The sequence below is a fragment of the Cyanistes caeruleus genome, chromosome 25 (assembly GCF_971803275.1).
Source record: "Cyanistes caeruleus chromosome 25, bCyaCae1.hap1.1, whole genome shotgun sequence".
NCBI classification, from domain to species: Eukaryota; Metazoa; Chordata; class Aves; order Passeriformes; family Paridae; genus Cyanistes; species Cyanistes caeruleus.
In genome coordinates, this window is record NC_141725.1 from 1,352,560 (window position 1) to 1,373,492 (window position 20,933).

A 20,933-nucleotide genomic window follows, 5' to 3' on the forward strand; every position below is an offset into this window, starting at 1 on the left:
AGTTCTTCATCCTCCTGATGTTCATCCCAAGGAAACTCTGCCACCAAGATCAGGTTGAAGAGTTGATTTGCTGAGGGTGCGTGCATTTTGGTGATAAAAGAGAAAATATAATTTCTTACTTGGCTATTTATGTAATCAGAATTCCCACAAAAGTGGATACATTCCTGGTAGTTGGATGACCTGTGACAAAGCAGTCCAGTAATTAATTTCCAAGTGCTGCAAACCCGAAGGCAGAGTCTCAAGAATGGGCAAATATTCAGAGAAGTAAAAAGGTTTGGTTAAAGGGAAAGCATATTTGCCTGGTTTTTTGCTTCTAACATGTCACTTTAATCCTCTCCAGAGACAGTGTCACTCTTTGAATACAAGGATTTGAAAGAAGGATTCAGGGAGAGCTCAGAGCCCCTTGCAGGGTCTAAAGGGGCTCCAGGAGAGCTGGAGAGGAAGTTTAGACAAGGGCATGGAGGGACAGGACAAGGGGGATGCCAGAGGCAGGGCTGGATGGGATATTGGGCAGGAATTGTTGGCTGGGAGGGTGGGCAGGCCCTGGCACAGGGTGCCCAGAGCAGCTGGGGCTGCCCCTGGATCCCTGGCAGTGCCCAAGGCCAGGCTGGACGGGGCTTGGAGCAGCCTGGGACAGAGGAAGGTGTCCCTGCCCAGGGGTATGGAACAAGATGGTCTCCAAGATCCCTTCCAACCCCAACCATTCTGGGATTCTGTGATTCTATGGATTTTTCAGAACTGTATTTCCAGCCCCAGGCACTCCCACTTGGCTTCTACAAAGCTCATGTTGCTTTTCGGAACGCTCACAGTTGTTATTTATAGAAAAGCTTTTAAGGGAAGTCTCAGATGCTGTAACTGTGGGCTCATTCCAGAGAATCTAAAGCTCAGTTCATCAGCTTCTCACATTTTCTTCAGGTAAAGCAAGATTTCAGAATTATTTGAATAGTTTTAAAACATGTTTTTAATTCTTTGCCTGCTGATGTTTGCTGTTAAAAACTTGACTGCAATATAATTATTTTTGTGATGGGTTTCCTTTCTCATCTCTTGCATTGGCAGATGAACCTGGACTGCAAGATCCCTGTTAGGAAGGTAAGTTTGATGCTTTAGAGACTGTAAGCTGCCAGGAACTCTTTACTGTAGAAGAAGAAATTCTTCCCTGTGAGGGTGGGCAGGCTCTGGCACAGGTTGTCCAGAGCAGCTGTGGCTGCCCCTGGATCCCTGGCAGTGCCCAAGGCCAGGCTGGAGGGGGCTTGGAGCAACCTGGGAAGATGGGAGATGTCCCTGCCCATGGCAGGAGTGGATTGGGATGGTCCCTCCCAACCCAAACCATTCTGGGATTCAGTGAAGCTGTAATGAAATGATGCACAGGTAGAGAAGTACAGTTAATACTTGTTTGCTGAATGTCCTTGACAGTAGGATACTGAAGATTCTCACTGCAATTAACACTTTTAAACGATGTAGAGATGTGGACTACATTTATTATTATTTATTATTGTACTTCTATCATTAGTAACACCAGAAATTGTGTTGTTGCTCAGATTTAAGTGAAGGGATCCATCAAAGTGATAGGAGCATAGAACCATGAGTTGGAATGAACCCTCAGGGATGATCAGTGCAGCCCCTGGCCCTGCCCAGACCCCCCAACAAGCCCACCCTGAGCATCCCTGAGAGCGCTGTCCAAACGCTCCTGGAGCTCTGGCAGCCTTGGGGCCGGGCCCATTCCCTGGGGAGCCTGGGCAGTGCCAGCAGCCTCGGGGGGAAGAACCTTGCCCTGAGACCCATCCCAAGCCCTGGCATGAGGGTCCTGGTTAATTTAGTTCTCCACACTGACAGTGAGAGTTAGGGGTCTCCCACCAAATGAGTGTCCTACTGTCTATAAATGTCCTCAGTGTTTCTCTGTGCCATTGACTCCTCTGTCCCATTTTTTTTTGCTTATGTGGAAAACCACAAAATTTATTGTAGCACATAAAACTGCACAGTGACTCAAGCCCTCTCCCATCCTGTTTGCTCAGTTGTTCTTGGTTTGATATGCAGAAGGAAAGGTCATTTACATGTAATTACTTTTTTTTCATTAACAGTAGCAATTTTCTTTACTGTGAAATGAAAGCATTGACTTTCCTGATCAATATCAAATAAGCAAACATTAAAATCCTACAGTTACTAATGTTAAATATAATGAAAGGGAGCCCAGTTTGATATTAAATTAAAATTGCAATAGCCAGTCTTGCCTGAAACCTCTGTGGCTCAGGGCAGAAGGTTGATGAAGCAGGCTTCAGCTTGGACACCAAAATCTTGGTTTCATATTTTCAAAGGCATTGGCTACTGTAGCATTCGGTGAGGTTTTTGCAATATCAGCTTAATTTCTGTGTATGCTGTAATGGTGGTGATGAACTTCTAAATAACTTAAATTTCCATTTTCCATAGTGTGTGGGAAGAACTGCAGATTTCTATGTATTTCCTCCTTATAGCTATCTTCATTTCAGTTGGGTTGTTACCATTTTATCTCCTTCTTCTCCTGGCATAGTTTAAAAATGATGGCTTTGAGGGGGAAAAAACATAATCAGGGCACTTGAAATCTCAAAAGAATACTTTTGATGAGCACAATAAAAAGGAGAGAGACAGGTGGAAGAGCAGAGGGTGAAGGAGGTGGATAAAATTACAAACAAGAGATACTGCATAGTAATCATATTGCATGCATGAAATAATGCTCATATGATTGCAATTTTTGCCTGTAATAAGTGCTGGGTTTGTCTGATATCTTGCATTTTAAATAGTCCATTGCAGGGAGTTTTGCTGTTCTATAATTCTCCAAAACTGTACAACCCCTGATGGGACAGTGGAGCCAGTTGGGGGTCAGTCTCTTTCCCAGGTAACAAATGACAGGACGAGAGGAAAAAGCCTCAAATTGCAGCAGGGGGGGTCTGGGTTGGATATAGGGGAAAACTTCTTCATGGAAATGGTGGCCAGGCACTGGCACAAGCTGCCCAGGGCAATGGTGGAGTCACCATCCCTGGAAGTTTTCAAACAACATGTGAATGTGGCATCCAGGGACATGGATCAGTGGTGAACATGGAGGTGTTGCTGGGCTGATGGTTGGACTTGATCATCCTGGAGGTCTTTTCCCACCTTACTAATTCCATGATTCTGTGATTCCATAATCACTACAGAAATCGCACCGTTGTGTAAGAGTTGAGTTGCCTGTAGCAACAGTTCCTTTCCTTCTGTTATGTTTCCTTCCCTCCCACTCCTTGCTCTAGAAGAAACTCTTCCCACAGCAAAACATATAGCGAAATATATTAAAGAAAAAAAAAAAAAAAAAGAAAAATATATAAATCCCACACACACTCTGGTATCATGTGTATCCTTTAAACATTTTATCACTTTAGATTTCTGCCCTCTAGCCTGAAGAGCCTGAAGCTGCCAGGTTTTCTTGTGTGGGTTTGGAGTTTTCCACCATCCTTTGGATGATCCTGGGATCCTGGGCTTCAGGGGCTGCTGTTTGGGAGCAGCGGTGTACAGCGTGGTACAGACATATGGAGACACTTCCTTCTCAGTGGTTTTGAGCAAAATTGACTGAGCTGTAACACGGCTTTGGTGCTGTCATGGTGGTACCTGGAAAAGGAGTGCAATGGAGAGAACCAGAGGTGGATGCTTTGGTTGATGTGATACCACCAGGCAGCAAGAGACTTGCCACAGGCTTCAGTTTCTCTTGTTGAAGACTGTTATGATGAAGGCTGTGTGTTAAAGGCTGAGAGAGCTGGGGGTGTTCAGCTTGGGGAAGGGAAGGTTCTGGAGAGAGCTCAGAGCCCCTTGCAGGGCCTAAAGGGGCTCCAGGAGAGCTGGAGAGGGACTGGGGACAAGGCCTGCAGGGAAAGGACACAGGGAATGGCTCCCAGTGCCAGAGGGCAGGGCTGGATGGGATATTGGGAAGGAATTGTTGGCTGGGAGGGTGGGCAGGCCCTGGCACAGGGTGCCCAGAGCAGCTGGGGCTGCCCCTGGATCCCTGGCAGTGCCCAAGGCCAGGCTGGACAGGGCTTGGAGCAGCCTGGGATGGTGGAGATTGTCCCTGCCCATGGCAGGGATTTAGAAAGGGATGCTATTCAAGGTCAACACCAACCATTCTGGCACTCAGTGAGTCTATGTTTCTGGGTGGACTTATAAATCTTTGCTATGATAAATCATGCTTTCACTCAGTGACGTTCCCTTTAAATGCTGGAAACTGGATGTCAAAGACATGTTTGCTCTTATGACTTATTGCCATTTTCTGGTTCCCTTTTTGAAGGTTTGAAATGCAGGGCAGACTCCTCAGGCTGGAAGGTACATTTCTGGTGAATCCAATGGTATTGTCCAAAGGGACTGAAAGGGGTTGAGTTGGCAAAAGAGAGCCTGTAGGTTTGGGATTGCTAATGCCCAGATCTTGCTGAGATTACAGGAGCTGGGTTTTTTGTACAAAATGTGTGCTGTTCCTGACAAATATTGTTGCCCATCTTTCCACCTCCAAACTCTGCTCCTTTGGATAACTTTGATTTTGCCAGGAATGGCACTGCTCAGAAATTTTCTCTGTAGGATGTTGAGCCTCACTCTCCCTCTCATCCAAATGCAGGATGCCAGGAGGAAGACTGGTGAGTAGACAAAGCCTCAGCCAGGAATGTGAGACACTTTCCCACACTAATGCCCCTTTATGCAGTAACTTTGGAGGGGCTGCACAGTCCCGATGTTTTGGCTCTGTAGCTTTTGGAGGGACCCAGGCATGTGGGGTTCAGCGGTACCCAGCGAGCCGGGCATTGTCTTTGTAGCACCAGAAGGGAAAAGGCAGTGTGAGGTTCTGCGTGTTAAAGGCTCAGGCTCTGGCTGGATGGCATGTGCCAGGATGTAAAGGGAACACCAGCTCAAGCAGAAGCACATGGCTGTGCAGGAGGACAGGGAAAGCCCATTTATTACATCTGGGGGAGTGGTTCCTTGTGTGTGACACCAAGTTCTTCAGCCATGGTCATGTCTGTACCAACAGCCGGATGTGGCAAAACCCAAAAGTACAAAATATTTCTGTTTGTCACAGGGAGCCTTGTGCAGATCCTGGGAGTGCAGCTCAGAGGTGTACAGATGAACTCGAGTTTATTCTCCAGCCTGAACAGACCACATTTCTAAGGACCCATCCCTACAAATACAGGGAAAAATGCAAGGAGTGTTCCTGGGGAAACCCACCCCAAAAATCCTATGAACAGTCTGGCTTGAATGGTTTAGGGAAGTTGTTTGTGGATCAAAAGATATAACCAGGACCTGAAAGTATCAGCTAGTTTAACTTAGTTTTTTTCTACACTGCCTTTGCCCTTAAATTGCCAATATTTTCTAAAGGCTTAAACACCATTTTATTATTTTTTTTTTTTAAAGTACACCCAAAAAGATCCCAAGACCCCTGAATGCAGTCTGGTGTTTGCCTACAACTTCATTTTCTTCTTTTTCACCATTTTGCTCAGAATATTGGAAATGCTGAACATTAGTGCAGAGCTGGTGTCTGGTTTTCTGGCTGGGATGAACTGTGGAGGCGGTTATTCCCTCCCAACTCATTGTGGATGCTGCAGGATACAGATAAGCGGCATCTCTTTAACAGTGGTACTCATTTAAAGGTCTCTCTGCCTTTGCCTGTCCCAACCTGCAATGCCTCTGGATTGTCACCCCCAGAGGAACAGCAAAGAGTGGCCACGATCAACTTGCTCTGAGGCTCACAGAGTTGATGTTGAGACAAAATTCCACTTGGGGATCTCTGGTCCCAGCTCTTCCTCTCCTGAGACTCAGCCTCCCCAGAGAGCTGTTGCCACCACAGGCACCCATACCATTGTCACTGCTCTGGCCAGGCCAGCAGTGGTGACAGCAACTGTCCCTGTTTGCAGGGGGATACTGATTTCCCCACAGTGCCGCAGGGGACAGAATCTGGTAAACTCCAGTTCCTTTCTATCAAGGGTTCATAACTGTGCCCTCAAAGGGCAGAAGTTGATCTAAGTGTTGTCAAATAATGAGTCATTTCTGATGGAGGTTTGAGGGCGCAGGCGGCGCCAGCACGGGGACCGCCCGGACGCTGCATCACAGCCTCACCAGCAGAGAAATGAGGAAATTGGGCCCTGCCTCTGTCTGGGAGCTACCCATAAATGTAGTGCTTGGCTCTGTGTAAGAAGGAAAGAGACTCTCCAGGAGTTCAGGAATCCAAGTCCAGGCTCAGCTGTGAGCTTCCCCTGACATCGCTGCCCCCGGCTCCACATGGCCACCACTGAGGTAAGAGCGAGGTCCAAGAGGTGCTGAGGGCAGATGAGGAGTCCTCCTGTCCACTCTGGCAGCAGGCAGGGATGGGCACAGTGCTGAGCATGGTGGGCAGTGGGGGGAATGCTCGGGTGTCACCTGTTTTCCAGCAGAGGAAATGTATCTTCCCTTTGTCTGACTGACACCCAGTGCAGCTGTGTGTGTTCTGGAGAGGAGTGCACAACGTGTCGGCTCCATCTCATCCAGAGGTGCAGCCTCCACAGGCGGTGTCCCCTCCTGGCACAGTGCTGTCAGGTTTGGCATCTCTCAGCTGGGGTAACTCTGTGCACTGGGAATAAGCTTGAGCTCTCCAGTCCAGGGTTGGGACAGCTTTACCAACCCCCACTGTGTTTCTGTGCTTCTCAGCCTCAGTGCTATTACCCAGGTTTACCAATTCATAAAAGTACAGAACAGCCCCAAAACAAAGAATAGGGCAAATATCTTCTCTCAGGCTTTCTGCCTGCATACTCTGCTTGTGGGAACAATTATTCCAGTGATGGGAACTTCATGGATCAAACACCTCCAGGAACAAAGAGTTGCTTTAGGACAAGGCATGTGAGGAAGGTGATTCACTGCTGTCCCTGCTGGTGCCTGGGTGAGGCACTGGCTGGTGGCCAGGCTCTGCCAATGGCAGGTGTCCATGTGGTGGTGTGTGTCCACCACCCCGAGCCCCAGGGCTAACTGGGCAGAGGAGAAGCTCTTCCCTTTGGAGTGGAGGATCTGTCCCTTCCCAGCACCAATTGCTGTCTGCACACGGGGGCAGAACTGACCAAAAAGTTGCTGCTTTTCACCGAAAATTTCTGTCCTGGAGCAGCAGAAAACAAAGGACAGTTGTCAGAGCTGCCATCAGCCCTCCTGGCTCAGCCAGCACATCTGTCTTTGGATCAGGATGTACCACAGCAGGGGTGTGGAGCAGACCTTGTTCTGAAGCTCTGTGTTCATGGGGTCCTCACCATCCTGGAATTAATCTGAGCTGCACCCAATCACATCAGCCTTTGGCTGTGCCTGCTGGGGAACAGGCACAAGGTGACCTTTCCAGCCCCACCAGGACAATGTGTGCCACGAATGGGCTGCAAGGTGAGGGGATGGCGGTGCTGGCTAACAGTGGCTTCTGGTAGAGACAAAACTGCTGCCTTCTGATAATAACCTTGTAGCAGCTGCAATTGTCCCTGTTTTGTTGTTGTGGATATGGGCTGGCATAACCAGATAAACCTTGGTTCCACAATGCCACAGAGATGAGTTTACCACCAGTGATGCAGAGTGCTGATTGTGACTCACCTTCCAAAGGAGCAAAGTCATCTCTGCTCCAAGGAGCTCATCCCACAGCATGGGATGGAAGGGGCTGCAGGAGAGAGGGGGGATTCTGCCCCTCTGGTCTGATTAGACTCCAGCTGCAGAGCTGCCTCCAGCTCTGAGACCCCCAACATCAGGAGGACGTGGAGCTGCTGGAGCCAGTCCAGAGGAGGCCACAGAGCTGCTCCAAGGGCTGGAGCCCCTCTGCTCTGGAGCCAGGCTGGGAGAGCTGGGGGTGCTCACCTGGAGAAGAGAAGGCTCCAGGGAGAGCTCAGAGCCCCTTGCAGGGCCTAAAGGGGCTCCAGGAGAGCTGGAGAGGGACTGGGGACAAGGCCTGCAGGGACAGGACACAGGGAATGGCTTCCAGTGCCAGAGGGCAGGGCTGGATGGGATATTGGGAAGGAATTGTTGGCTGGGAGGGTGGGCAGGCCCTGGCACAGGGTGCCCAGAGCAGCTGGGGCTGCCCCTGGATCCCTGGCAGTGCCCAAGGCCAGGTTGGATGGGGCTTGGAGCAGCCTGGGATGGTGGGGGGTGTCCCTGCCCATGGCATGGAGTTGAATGAGATGGGGTTTAAGATCCCTCCCAAACCATACCATTCCCTGATTCTATGGTCCTCCTAAGGAGGTGACAGCGAAGGACTCCAGTAGGAAAAGACCCACAATTTTAAATTGCAAAGCTGTCATATGCATCCCAGCATGACCAGTTGGTGTCAAGGGCATCACAGGGACATTGCACAATCACCCCACAGCCAGTGCATGTGACAGTCCCACCTCAGCCCAGCCTTGCCTGTCTCTGTCCCTGCTGCTAGGCAGCCCCTGCATCAGCCCTGCTACATCCCACATCAGCAGGGCCATGGTGACTAAGAGCTCCTGAAAGAGGAGGTGAAAAAGCAAGTTCCTGGTAAAACCACATTACTCCCACACAGCTGTGGTGCTGGGCTGCTGCTGTGCCAGCAAAGCTGGTGGGAGCTGGGGCCCCTCTTTGATGGCAGAGGCAGAGAACAGGAGTGCTGGGTCCTGCTCCCATCCATGTGTGGGACAGGAGTGTCCCCAGGACGCAGCTGGCACTGGCAGAGTTTTCAGCCTTTTCTTCCATCCTGTGGTGCGAGGCTGTGTGAGGGACAGGAGCTGCACTGGCCAGGGGAGCCTGTGGGACAGCAGCGGTGGTCTGGGACAGCAGCTGTGACCTGGGCCAAGCCAGCTCAGCCCCGACCCTCCACAGTCCCTTTGATTTCTTCTGCAGGTGGCAGCAGGAGAGGACAGGGAGCCCCTGATGCGCTGACGGTTGCCATGTCTGGGGTGAGCGGGGCTGCACAGGGACACCAGCAGTGCCAGCTGGGGGGACATATCCTCCCAGGACCAAAGTGGGGTGGAGGAGGGCTCACGCCCAGTGCCCCTGGTCCCCAGACAGGGCTTCAGATGGTCCTTGGGGCTGGCTCTGGTGCCTGTGGGAAGCAGAGGGGTCCAGCTCTCTGTCCCTACTGATGTTGCTTTCTCCTTGCAGAAGCACTGGCCCCCCGGGACGCAGTGTGTCACCAAGCATGACCACAGCAAGCCCAAGCCCCGGGAGCTGGCCTACCGCAAGGGTGACATGGTCACCATCATTGAGGCTGTGGAGGTGAGACCTATGGGTGCTCAGGCACACGCTGTGCTGAGAGGGCATGGCCAGAATGGGACTCCAGTGCCATCAGCTCAGCTGCCAGAGCCAGTCCCTTCCTTCCCAGAGGGATCCCCTCTTTCTTCCCTTGCTCTGACACCCTCTTGTCCCCAGGGCAAAGGCTGGTACCGCGCCAGGCACAATGAGACGGGGCAGGAGGGGCTGCTGGCAGCCAGTGCACTGCGGGAGCGTGGGGCCATCCGTGTCGACCCCAAACTCAGCCTGATGCCGTGAGTATGGCTGGGGTGTCTGAGGGGACCCCAGGGGACTCAGCTGAACCCCTGGGAGCTGCAACAGCAGATGAGCCCAGTGTGTTCTCCCCATGCATGTTTTGGGTGGACAGCTGGGGACAGAGCATCCTGTAGCCATGCCCTGGTGATGGAGGGATTTACAGGGGCCAGTATCTGGCTTTAAGGACCCCTAGTTGTGCCCACCAAGCTTGGATGGACCCCATGGAGAGGGGTCTGTGTAGCTTTGGCAGGGGCTCTGCTTTCCCCATCTCACTGCTGCCCCTGTGGGAAGCCCACTGGCTCAGCCCCCTCTCCTCAGATGGTTCCATGGGAAGATCTCAGGGATGGAGGCAGTGCGGGAGCTGCAGCCCCCTGAGGACGGGCTGTTCCTGGTGCGTGAGTCTGTCCGGCACCCTGGTGATTACGTGCTGTGCGTGAGCTTTGGCAAGGAGGTGATCCACTACCGCGTGGTGCACGAGGAGAACACACTCAGCATCGACAGCCAGCAGTACTTCTCCAACCTCATTGACATGATTGAGGTGAGACCCCCTGGGCAGAGAGTCCCACCAGAGCCCTGGTATAATTCCCTATCCCCTTCAAAGGCTCGTGGTTCCCACTCAGTTTGGGGTACAATGGGCAGATCTGGGATATCCCAAGGATGTCTCTGCAAACCAGCTGTGCCAGCTGCAGTCCCAGTCCCTGGCCAAGGGCCAGATTACCCCTATCCCTGCTTATTCAGTGCTTCACATAGCAGGAAGACCCTGGTGGCCTCTGGACTTTGAGGCATTTTGCTGTGTCTCACTCCACCCAAAGGTCCCTCTCACCTGCTGACCCCACAGGGCTCCCAGGCTCCTGTGTGAGCTCTTGCCCCTCCAGTGAGTTTTTCCTAGCTGCCCATCCTTCACCCTGTCTGCTCTCCAGGGAGTTTCACTCTCGTGTTTTCCTTTTAGACTCAACTTTTGGGTGGCTCCTTTCCCTTCTCAGCTGCCCCAGCCCCACTTTAAAACTCCAAAGGTTGTCCTGTCCCATCCTGTCCCATCCTGTCCCATCCTGTCCCATCTTGTCCCATCCTGTCCCATCCTGTCTGGCTGTTTCTGCTCCCATCAGCTCTGCAAACTGCCCTCAGCTGCTGCAGCAGAACCTGTGGTTCAACTGGTAGAATCCCATATTCCCCCGTGTCCATCGTGGTGTTCCTCTGGTTGTGCCCAGAGGGGAACAAGGCTGACACATGGGTTGCCCTCTAGGGTGGCAATAGTGTGGTCTCATGGAGTACCCCAAAGTTGTTCCCTGGACTCACACCCTGAGCCTGAGGGTAAGAGCTGGCATCAGCTCCATCTGTTCATCCCTTGGCAGCATTACATGAAGGAGCAGGGAGCCATCTGCACCAAGCTGGTGAAGCCCAAACCAAAATCTGGGATGAAGTCAGCTGAGGAGGAGTTGGCCAAAGGTAGGGCATAGTGGGAGGGGGTTGGGTCTGCATTTTAGGGACAAGGCCCCACTGGTGGCCCCTGCTAACCTGCCCTTGTGCCCATGCCCAGCTGGCTGGTTGCTGAACCTGAAGCACCTCACACTTGGAGACCGCATTGGGCAAGGCGAGTTCGGAGGTAGGTGAGAGGATGGGGCTGGATGTTCCCCAGGTGCAGCTTCCCCAGATGGCACTGCCTGATCCCCCTCACCATCTCATAGCATGGGGGGCTCAGCCTGACTCTCCCATGCTCTTCCAGATGTCCTGCAGGGCGAGTACATGGGGCAGAGGGTGGCTGTGAAGAACATCAAGTGTGATGTGACTGCCCAGGCCTTCCTTGCTGAAACAGCTGCCATGACGTGAGTGCTTCATGGAGGTGTGGCCCAACCCTGCCTCGTGGCCCAGGACGAGCAGGCACCTCCTTGACTCGGATCCCCTCCATTCCAGGAAGGTCCGGCACAAAAACCTTGTGTGCTTGCTGGGAGTGATCCTGCACAATGGCCTCTACATTGTCATGGAGTTCATGAGCAAGGTGAGTGCACCTGGCTGCTCCTCAGCCTGTGGGACACATCAGTACTTAGACTGGGGACAATATCCCTGTCTAGGGGCTGAGTCATCACAGATGTCAGGCATTGCAGAACCTGCAGAAGACAAAGTCTCCTGGAAGCCTCATCCTGTTGGTCCTGACTCATTTTATCCTGTCAGGGCAACCTGGTGAACTTCCTGCGCACACGGGGCCGGGCGCTCGTCTCGACCCAGCAGCTCCTCTTGTTCGCCCTGTAAGTCCCTCTCTCTCCTTTGGGCTGGGATCCTGGGCTCTGCATCCCCCTGTGCGGCCCCAGGGCACCCACGGTGACACTGTCTCACTCGCTTGTGGCAGGGATGTGGCTCAAGGCATGGACTACCTTGAGTCCAAGAAGTTGGTGCACCGGGACCTGGCTGCCCGCAACATCCTCATCTCCGAGGAGAACGTGGCCAAAGTGAGCGACTTCGGCTTGGCCCGGGTCAACCCCAAGGGTGCAGATGCCACATTGCTCCCTGTGAAGTGGACGGCACCAGAGGCCCTGAAACACAACGTGGGTGACAGTGAGAGGGAAGGGGCTGGCCTGAGGGTCCTTCCAAAGCATCTCACCCCCGTGGGTAGCCCCTCCTTTTTCCCTGCCCCATCCCTGCCCCACAGTGACCTCTGGTACAGTCAGCCCTGCGTCTCCCAAAATTCTGTCTCTGTCCTGAGCAGGCATGCAATGGGAATTGGGGCAGGATGATGGGACTGGGGGGTGTTCACATCATGGGAGCTGGGGGTGGGGCAGGGGGCAGTTGATGTCCTCTGTCTTGCCCTCGGGAAGCAATGGGGTCCAACAGTGCAGCCCTCAGCTGGCGTCAGCCTCCCCGTCTCCTGCTGCCACAGAGATTCTCCTCCAAGTCGGATGTGTGGAGCTACGGGATCCTCCTGTGGGAAACCTTTTCCTTTGGACGGGCACCCTACCCCAAGCTGGTGAGCACTGTGCCAGGGAACACCACAGGTTACACCTGTTACACCCCACTGGCACTCATGGGACAGGGACATCCCACTGCTCCCTGACCAGAGCAGGGAAGGGGGTTGTCAGCTGGCTTCTCCATCCTGGCAGGCCCTGAAGGAGGTGACAGAGCTGCTGGAGCAGGGGTACCGCATGGATCCTCCCGAGGGCTGCCCACCCACCGTCTATACCCTAATGAAGAGCTGCTGGGAGTTGGAGCCAGGCAAGCGCCCGTCCTTCAAGAAACTCACAGAGAAGCTGCAGAAGGAGCTGAAGCACCTGAGGGACATTTAACCCCCATCCTGTTACCAGGACCCAGGACCTGAAGCCCCAAGACCCTCCAGGGTTGGGAGTGGTAGGGCAATTGGGGCCAGGAACAGAAAGAATGGCTTGTGGTGCTGCTCTCTCCCTGTGGAGATGGGGCAGCAGCCTCCCTCCATCCCAGCATGGTCCTTCTACCCACCTCTCGCCCAGAGAATGTTTCCATGGGATTGATCTCCCCTGACCCACCAGAGTGGGGAGCCCAGTCCCCAAGGGAGCCATGCCCACACCCCCTGTGCTCAGCCCCAGGAGCAGATGCTGTATGTGGGGTCCCTTCAAGCTGCAACTCCCCGTGATGAGAGACAGGACTGGATATTTCCATGGGTGGAGGATGAGACCCCATCCTGACTCAGCGCTGCCCCAGCACCCAGCCCCACACAGGGATGCCAGCACAGCCAGCTAAACCCCATGGATTTGGACTTTTTGATTAAACCAAAGAAACTAGCTCAACAGCATCCTGAAGCCTCTGGGGTGAAATTAGGCCGATCTCTCACTTGGGGCCTGACAAAGCCCAGTGAAAGGCTTTGGGGGGACCAGGAGCTCGGAGCCCCCGTGCCATCCATCCCCTTTCCCATCGGGGCTCAGTGCAGCAGGGGATTATGCTTTAATCAGAGGCTGTATGGGAATTGCTTTAGTATAGATTACAGGCACAGGACACATCCCCAGTAGTGGGTAGCCCCCAGCCCTGCAGGCTCCCAAGCAATCTTGAGTCTTGGTGGACAAGGGATTAGCGGGGGCATGAGGCTGCCGCGCGGGTGGGTGCGCACCCACCACTGCCTCATCTGCTGCCAGTCCTTTGGCCCTCAATTGTGTTTTTTCGGCTAATCCTCTTGTGTCTCCTCTGTGCTAACGTCCTGCACCACCAATCCCCCTGTAGTTCTGGGTGCCCACGGCATGGGGCTCTCCCCAGGGCTTGCCCTGGCCCCATGGGTGCTGCCCCAAGTTGGGACCCATGTAATGGGGGGTATTTCAGCCTGACCCAGTGTGTGCTGCAGTTCAATGGCTCCTTCCACCTCCCCATCACTCTGATGTGGCAGCACCTGCTGTCCCCCCACACTGCCACTGTCCCCTGCAAGCACCCTTGGGTGCAGCAAAGGGAAGGTCTTTCCACCCTGGCTGTGGCTTCCCCTCCTAATGCCTTAATCCGCCCCTGATCCGCGGTGCCCCTGGGGCTGGTCCCACTGACCTTGCAGGCACTGGAACCTGGTGGGCACCCTGGGGCAAGATCTGTCACCACCACACACCCACCATGGCCTCCTTCTTCATGGCTGCCCTGAAGAGCTTCCAGAGGGGCAAGGACGAGTCACCCAAGGGGGCCCCCAAGGATGACAAGGCAGCTGCATTGCCCAACGGTGTGGCTCGCGAGGAGTTTGAGGAGTACCAGCGGCAGCTGCTGGAGGAGAAGTAAGGCTTTGCTGGGGCTGGGCGGGTCACTAGGGTCCCCCAACACACCAGAATCGGGATCCCACCTGCTGTGGGCTTTCCCCGGGGTGGCACAGGACAGGGACAGGGAGGCAGCTGGGGAAAGAGACAGTGCACAGAAGGTGCTTTTCAGTGTGTCTCCCCCACAGCATGGGAATTCCATGGAGGTGCTGGCACAGGGCTGTAACAGCACCTTCGTGCACCACAGGTGACAAGGAAAACCCTCAGGTGTCAGAATCCCAGGATGGTTCCAGCCCAGCACCCTTGGAGCCAAGGGATGGGGGGTCAGCACAGGATTGGATTAAGGTCCCACCTCCCCCAAGAGCAGGTGCTGTGGGAACCCAGCAGCTCAGCACCAGGGAGATGAGAGGCTGCAGGAGGAGCAAGTCCCTGAAATGGGCACCTTCATCAAGCACCTCTGAATCTGGCTGCTGAGCTGGGTGCACAGGATGTGGTTCCTGGTCCCACATCCTCACTTTAACCCTCTTGGGGATCTCAGACCTCCTCCCTACTGCCCTAGACCTGCTCTGCAGGAGGACCAGGGTGATATCAGGGTAGTCCTGGGGGATTCGGTGAGGTGGGGGTGATGGTGTGGCACCTACTGCAGGATCGAGCGGGATAAGGTGTTTGCACAGAGGAAGGCAGAACGGGCCACGGTGCGGATGCACCTGCGGGACAAGTACCACTTGGCCCAGGTAAGAACCAGCCTGTCTGCAGACCTCGGGGGTTCCCCTTGACTCTACATTACCCACAAGAGTCCCGGGCCCATGGCTGCCGTGGTCCCCTGGATGGGAGGGATTCCTGAAGAGGGCAGCAGACGGCCACTGTCTATCTGCTGCCCACTGTTCGTCCAGCGTCCGAGTCTGGCACTGGACAGTCCTGGAATGCCCCCGTGTCCCCAGCACCGTAGGACTGGCTGTTCTCTGTCCCCCGTCCCCCAAGGTAGGCACCGTGTCTGTCCCCGCCCGACACCCTCTCCCACCCGCGTTTAGGACGAGCGGGACGACGCCCAGGTGCGCGTGGCCGGAGGTGCGGTGGAGCTGCCACAGGACCTGGCAGCCGTGGTGCACAGCGAGGAGGAGGAGGAGGAGGAGGATGGCAGCGCCGGGACCTTCGCCTTGCTGGCGAGGCTGCGGGAGGTGGAGCTGCCGGCGCTGCGGGGGCGAGCGCTGGGCGGAGCGGAGCAGGTGAAGGAAAAGTGCGCCCTGATGTAGCTCCGTGCCCGCCCCGGGGGCACCGGCAGCTCCTGCCCCGGGAGCCACGGAGCGCGGAGGCTCTGCGTGTCTTTGCTTGGAGTGCGGGTCCCAATACACATATTAGGTGTGGATTTTCTTCCCCAAAACCATTCCCATTAGCTTTCCCAGCGTGTGCAGCCGTTATGGTCAGGTCCCTCGGTGTGCTCCTGGTGTGAGCGCCCATATGGGGCAGGTCCTTGACTGTTACCCCCCCTCACCAGCCCTGGCACCGGTTTCCATTCGGCTCAATAAATACAGCATTTGCCGGCACTATTCTGGTCGTCCCGCCGTATCCCGCACCCGTACAGTCCCTGTCCTGGTTGGTGAGGGGACACGGTGACTGGAGCCGGGCTGCCCCATGTCCCCTGACCCACCAACCAGCCCAGGATGCTTGGCCACTGGGTCCGTCCCCGCCTTCTGCAGCAGCCCCCACTGGGACCCAGTGATCACCCTGGCTGTCCCTCGGGGACAGCACCGGGAGAAGGCGTGGAGCATTTACTCCTGTGCTCAAGCATCCTCTGCCAGTGCGAGCAGCAGGGGCATCCCTCTGGCCAGGCCAGGGCGCCCGGCCGCCTCTTCCCCGCCAGGGACTCTGTCCTGGGCGCTCCAGCAGCAGCGCTGGCTTAAATGCCGCCGCGCCGGAAGGCCGGGGGCTGCTGAGATCACTAATACCTGCCTATTTTAGCGAGGTCTAATCTTCCTGAGTCGCCTGTCCCCGAGGACTAAGCTCGCTGAACCCGTGTGAAATGTTCGGCCAGCGCTGGCCCCAGGGGCACCTCCCGCCGGAGCCGGAGCCGCCGGGAATCACTGTGGGATTTCATGCTGTGTGTGCATGAAAGGAAGGACGCGCTGAGCCGCCTCCGTCCTCCCCACGCCGCTGCCATCTGCTCCGGAAAGGCTTCGGGGACGGCCCTGCCGGGCTGGGACGGGGCAGCCGGATCCGGGGGGCTGGGAGCTGTGTCACAGTGCTCAGCGCTGTCACCAGAGCCATCGCACTCAGCCGCCGCTGAGGAGCTGGAGCACACGGAGCAAGGAGGTCCCTGGATGCACGAGGTGCCCAATTTCCCCTGGAACACCTCTGGGTACCAGGTCCAGGGGCTGGTGGCTGCTGGAGCATCCCAGAGAGTGTGAGACAGGCTTGTCTGGGCCTGACATTGGGGAGCCTCCTGATGTTTGGTGGCCCCACTGTCTCTGCTGTCCTCATCATCCCTGATGTCTCTGCCATTATTCCCAATCCCGTTCGCCAGTTTTTCTTCAGAATTTAGGAAATCTCCCTTCAGGCAGAAACCCCACCTGTGGGATGGAACCGTCTGTGCCACGCCAGTCCCTCGCCAGGTCCCTGACAAGGTGGGAGCAGCTGCGGCACCCAGAACAACGCTGATCCCACCCCACATCGCTGCTCTCCTCAGGGCTGGCTTCGCCACCAAGTGCCAGCTGCTGGGATGGTGGCACTGAGGTTTGTCACCACCACCTCAGTCCTCCATCCCGGCTCCACATCAGGGCCCCATCCTGGCCTGACGGGCAGCCCTCTCCCAGTGTTCCCAGCATAGGGACTCCCAGCGCCAGCTGGGATTCGGGTCAGGACCCTCCACCAGGTCTCCTTGGCTAATCGTCCTGCCCCCCCGCCCTCCCCATGCTGCCACCTGCCTCCCGCTCAGCACCCTTTTGGGTCACCCCTGCTGCCTCCCCGCCTGCCCAAGGCCTCTTAATGAACTAAAAAAGTGATAAATCCCCGGCCGAGCTGGTCACGTGAGGCCGGTGGCCCCCGGCCGCCCCCCGGCCCGACCCCCGCCTCCGGCCCCACCGCCCCGGTAAGCTGACGCAGCGTCTCTAAGCGTTAGCAGCTTTGCGCGCTAATAGGATTAGGGAGGTTTAAAACTGTCATTTGAGTGAACTAAACCCCCTGATACTCTGCATTGCACCTTCTTAACCAATTTGCCTTCAATTAGGGTAATTGGGAAACTAGCAAAGAAGTATAGCATTAATATTTTAAAGTGATGAAGTGATTACGGGCCTTGGACAAGGAAGCAAATCAATTTGCTATCTGCTCCTAAAAGGCAATTATAATCATTTGGCAAATCAGCCTGCTGCCTCCCCCCGGGCGAGGCAACACCTTGCGGTGGCCGTGGGGCCGGCACGGCACACACAGCGCCGGGGCCGGGCAGCTGGGCAGTCCCGTGCCCCCAAACCCGGCACCCCGGGGACCTCCCTGCGCCCCCGGGCCGGGGGGGCACTCTGGGGGAGCATCAGTGAGGGGCACGCGGCTCCTGCACTCGTCACAGTGGCCAGCACGGGCATCCGGGCAAGTGGGGTCCAGTTTGCGCCCCGGGCCCCACACATCGCCCGTGCCCTGGGGATGTCCCTGGTACCTCCACAGGCAGCCCCTCCCTGCCCTCCCCTGCGCTCTCTGGCAGCACTGCATGGCATGGGGGTGTCACCCCACCCCCAGGGGCCGCATGGCCCACCTGTGTCATGCCATCCCTGGTGTGTGGTCTTGCCATCCTCAGGGCAGTGCCAGCGTGTCCCTGGGGTGGCGGCACAGTGTCCCCAGGGCGGTGGTGTGCCATCCTTAAGACAAAGTCACACTGTCCCCAAGGAGGTGTGAGACAGGGCAGGTGAAGCTTCATAACCTGGGTAGGGACAACAGGATGGCCTTGGGGTCCACACCAGGGCACAGAGTGGGCTGTGGGGTCTCACCAACAGCAGCTCTTGTGCGGAGGGCACAGACCCTCTCAGGAGCCAGCAGCCATCTGGCACAGGGTGCTGGGGTCCAAAACCCCCACAGTGACATTTGCTATCCGAAAGGGGAAGCGTGGCAAGGAGGGGAAGGGAGTGGGAGGAAGCCTAGACAGGTCCGGGGGCGGTTACAGGTGGCAGGAAGATGGTTTTGGGAGAAAGTAAAAGTGAGCAAAGAAAGAAAAGGGCAAAATCCACTGCAGATGATGGGAGCTGTGGGCAGCTGTGGGCAAGCACATCCCCCAGCACAGCCCAGGAACCCCACCATGATGTTTCCATCATTCTTTGGGACCCAGGGGCAGCAGTGGGAGTGGGGAGAAGAATGGTAGTCCTGCTCCTCAGCCTGGTTGCCTTTGTCCCACAGCCCCTCAGGCCAGGGCCCATGGGCATTCCCCAGGGATTGTCCCCTTGGCTGGATCCCACAGCTGGTCCCCACAGAGTGTTCCCATGCCTGGCCCCAGTGTTCAGTCCCATGCCCATGATTCATTCACACCTGGTCCTGTGGGCACTGCCCCATGGCTGCTCCCCACACTTGGCCCTCCTGCCTGGTCCCTCTGCTCTGGTCCTCGTGAGTGTTCCCTGCCCGGTCTTCATACCAGGTTCCCAAGCCTGTTCAGGGGGGCTGCTCTCTGTGGCTGGTCCCTACACCTGGGCCCACAACCAGACCCCAGAGCAGATCCCCAGACCATGTCTGCACCCTGGGTCCTCACAGTGGGAGCCCATGCCTAGTCCCCATCCCTGTCCTCACACCTGTTCCCATCTCTGCTTCCTACATGGGCAGGGCTCTGCAGGCAGCATCACTGGGAGCCACAGGGCCACCCACGCTGTCACAGGGCCACCCCCAGACATGCCATCCCTATCTGGGGGGACAGCATCCGTCACTGCAGCATCCCCATCCCACCGAGGCTTGGGGCATCTGCCCTGGACCCCATCCCTGGGGCAGAGCCTCTGCAGCCCAAGGAAATCCTGCCCCCTCCCCCTCCATCCTTTCTTCTCCGCTCCCCCTGTTTCTAATTCTTTCTCCTCGCCCGTAATGAGGGGATTACACGGCAAACTCCAGCAGGACGCCTTTGTGGGGAGACAATCCGAGTGGGGAAGGCAGTTCGGGGCTTTGTCCGCCCCTGCCCCCCCGGACCCGTGCTGGGGGGACATTTAGAGCAATTACTTGTCCAGAAAGTAACTGTCAATCATTCTTAAAGGGGAAGGCCTCCAATTAATAACCTCGTCTTAATCCTTTGGACTCATTTCCAATCTGCGGTGCCTTGGTGACATCTGCAACACTAAATAAAGATTCTCCCGAGCCTTAGCACGGCGGTTCTGTGACAAATAAGAAGACTAGAGGCAACTTTGGCTGCCAAAGCTGCGAGATTGGTGAGGTTGAGCCGCTTGTTTGGTTCCCGGGAGGGACCAGCAAAGTTAAATACTCCTGGAAAAGCCGAGTTGGGCCCAGCAGGTAACGCCGTTTTTTTCCAATTCGGGACAAAGCGCTGAGGGAAGATGCTGAGAAAGGGAGTGGGTGTCCCCAGGGTGTCCCCAGGGTGTCCCCAGAGTGTGCCCAGGGTTGGTGTTGGGGACGGGGCTGGCACCATTCCCTGGGGATTCAGGAGCGGGTGTGGGCACCTGCCAGTTTCACTCGCCCCGAATCACACAGAGCCAGGGGCAGGAGTCACCCTTGCTCCTACCACCTGTCCCAGGCAGCTTGAGCCCAAGGAGCCAAATTCTGGCACCCAGATGGGCTTCCAAAGGCAAAGAATGGGGTTCCAGTGGAAGCTGGGGCTGTCCCTGGACTGTCTCTTCCACATCCCCTGCTGCCAGAGGAGGCCTCTTGTCCTCACGGATGTTCTGCTGTTTTGCAGTTCTCAGGAAGCAAGGTTTTTTACCCACTTTTACCAGGGCTCAGTGTTGTTTCTGCTGCTTTATTGGGCATCTTTACTAGCAGCCATATCCTCCCCCCAGCTAGCAGCCCCCACAGGGAAACTGTGATCTGGGGAATCGAGGAGAAGGGGGTAAGAACTCTCCTGAGATATTGGATCCTTATGGTTCCCAGCACAGGTTTGCAGCTTAAAAACTTAAACCCAAAAATTGCTGCTAGCATGACAGTGGCTGCAGGAAGATATCCTTTGGGAGCCGGATTTTAGCAATGCCCCCACCCCGAGCTCAGCGTGGCCTGTTTCCAGGCAGGATTCCCAAAACACTGGTGGCAAAGGCTTGGGAGTCCTGAGGCCAGTCCCTGGAGGATGAGGAATATGGGATGTTTGGTTGGTGCTGATGTCCCCCCAGCCTGATCTGTAATGCTTCCCCACTTCCCCACTCAGGGATATCTTTGCCCCCCCAGACAGGCCAAGGCAGATGGGGGTGGGGGTCCCACCCTTGCCCCCATCCCACAGGGTCTGGTGCTGCCGCCCTGCTGCTGGGTCACTGCTGCTCTGGGATTTTGCTGTTCTTGGCTCATCTGTGCTCCCAGGTTGGGGTTTGCTGCTCTCTGGAGAGTTTTTTCCTCCTTTGCTTTCTGATGGGGTCAGGGGGTGAACCATGGAGCTCCATCTCTGCACCTTACCCCTGTCCCCCCACCATTGCCCCGCTTCTCCTCCCGCTTGCCCCATATTATCTCCAGCCCCTCCAGCCTCTCTCACTCCAATGCCAATCTCACCCATTCCTACTGCCCCAGCTCGTTCCAGCTCCCCCCCAGCTCTGGCTCCCCCACATTGCTCTATGAGGTCATGGGACATGGTTGGGCAGGGCTGATGGGGGTCCTGATGGGGTGCTG

General features: G+C 55.8%; 2 protein-coding genes across 8 annotated transcripts; both read left to right on the forward strand.

The window, feature by feature from the left end:
* The first annotated feature begins 806 nt into the window (after nt 1-806).
* Nucleotides 807-13,228, forward strand: MATK (megakaryocyte-associated tyrosine kinase). 7 transcript variants are annotated; one of them, XM_086862880.1, is made up of 15 exons: nt 807-915; nt 1,057-1,089; nt 2,775-2,869; nt 8,827-8,882; nt 9,088-9,201; nt 9,355-9,470; nt 9,790-10,009; nt 10,824-10,917; nt 11,009-11,074; nt 11,195-11,294; nt 11,383-11,467; nt 11,641-11,714; nt 11,816-12,011; nt 12,344-12,430; nt 12,564-13,228. In XM_086862880.1, the coding sequence occupies exons 4-15, from the start codon at nt 8,874-8,876 to the stop codon at nt 12,744-12,746; spliced, it is 1,344 nt and encodes a 447-aa protein (XP_086719006.1). In that variant the 5' UTR covers nt 807-915; nt 1,057-1,089; nt 2,775-2,869; nt 8,827-8,873; the 3' UTR covers nt 12,747-13,228. The 7 variants fall into 7 exon arrangements, with proteins under 7 accessions (XP_086719006.1, XP_023798921.1, XP_023798919.1 ...); XM_023943153.2 differs by lacking the exon at nt 2,775-2,869; XM_023943151.2 differs by lacking the exons at nt 2,775-2,869; nt 8,827-8,882.
* Nucleotides 13,229-13,319: 91 nt separating this feature from the next.
* On the forward strand, nt 13,320-15,700 carry LOC111940210 (complexin-3-like). Its single transcript, XM_023942806.2, has 3 exons — nt 13,320-14,177; nt 14,803-14,890; nt 15,188-15,700. The coding sequence occupies exons 1-3, from the start codon at nt 14,023-14,025 to the stop codon at nt 15,407-15,409; spliced, it is 465 nt and encodes a 154-aa protein (XP_023798574.2). The 5' UTR covers nt 13,320-14,022; the 3' UTR covers nt 15,410-15,700.
* Nucleotides 15,701-20,933: the final 5,233 nt, after the last annotated feature.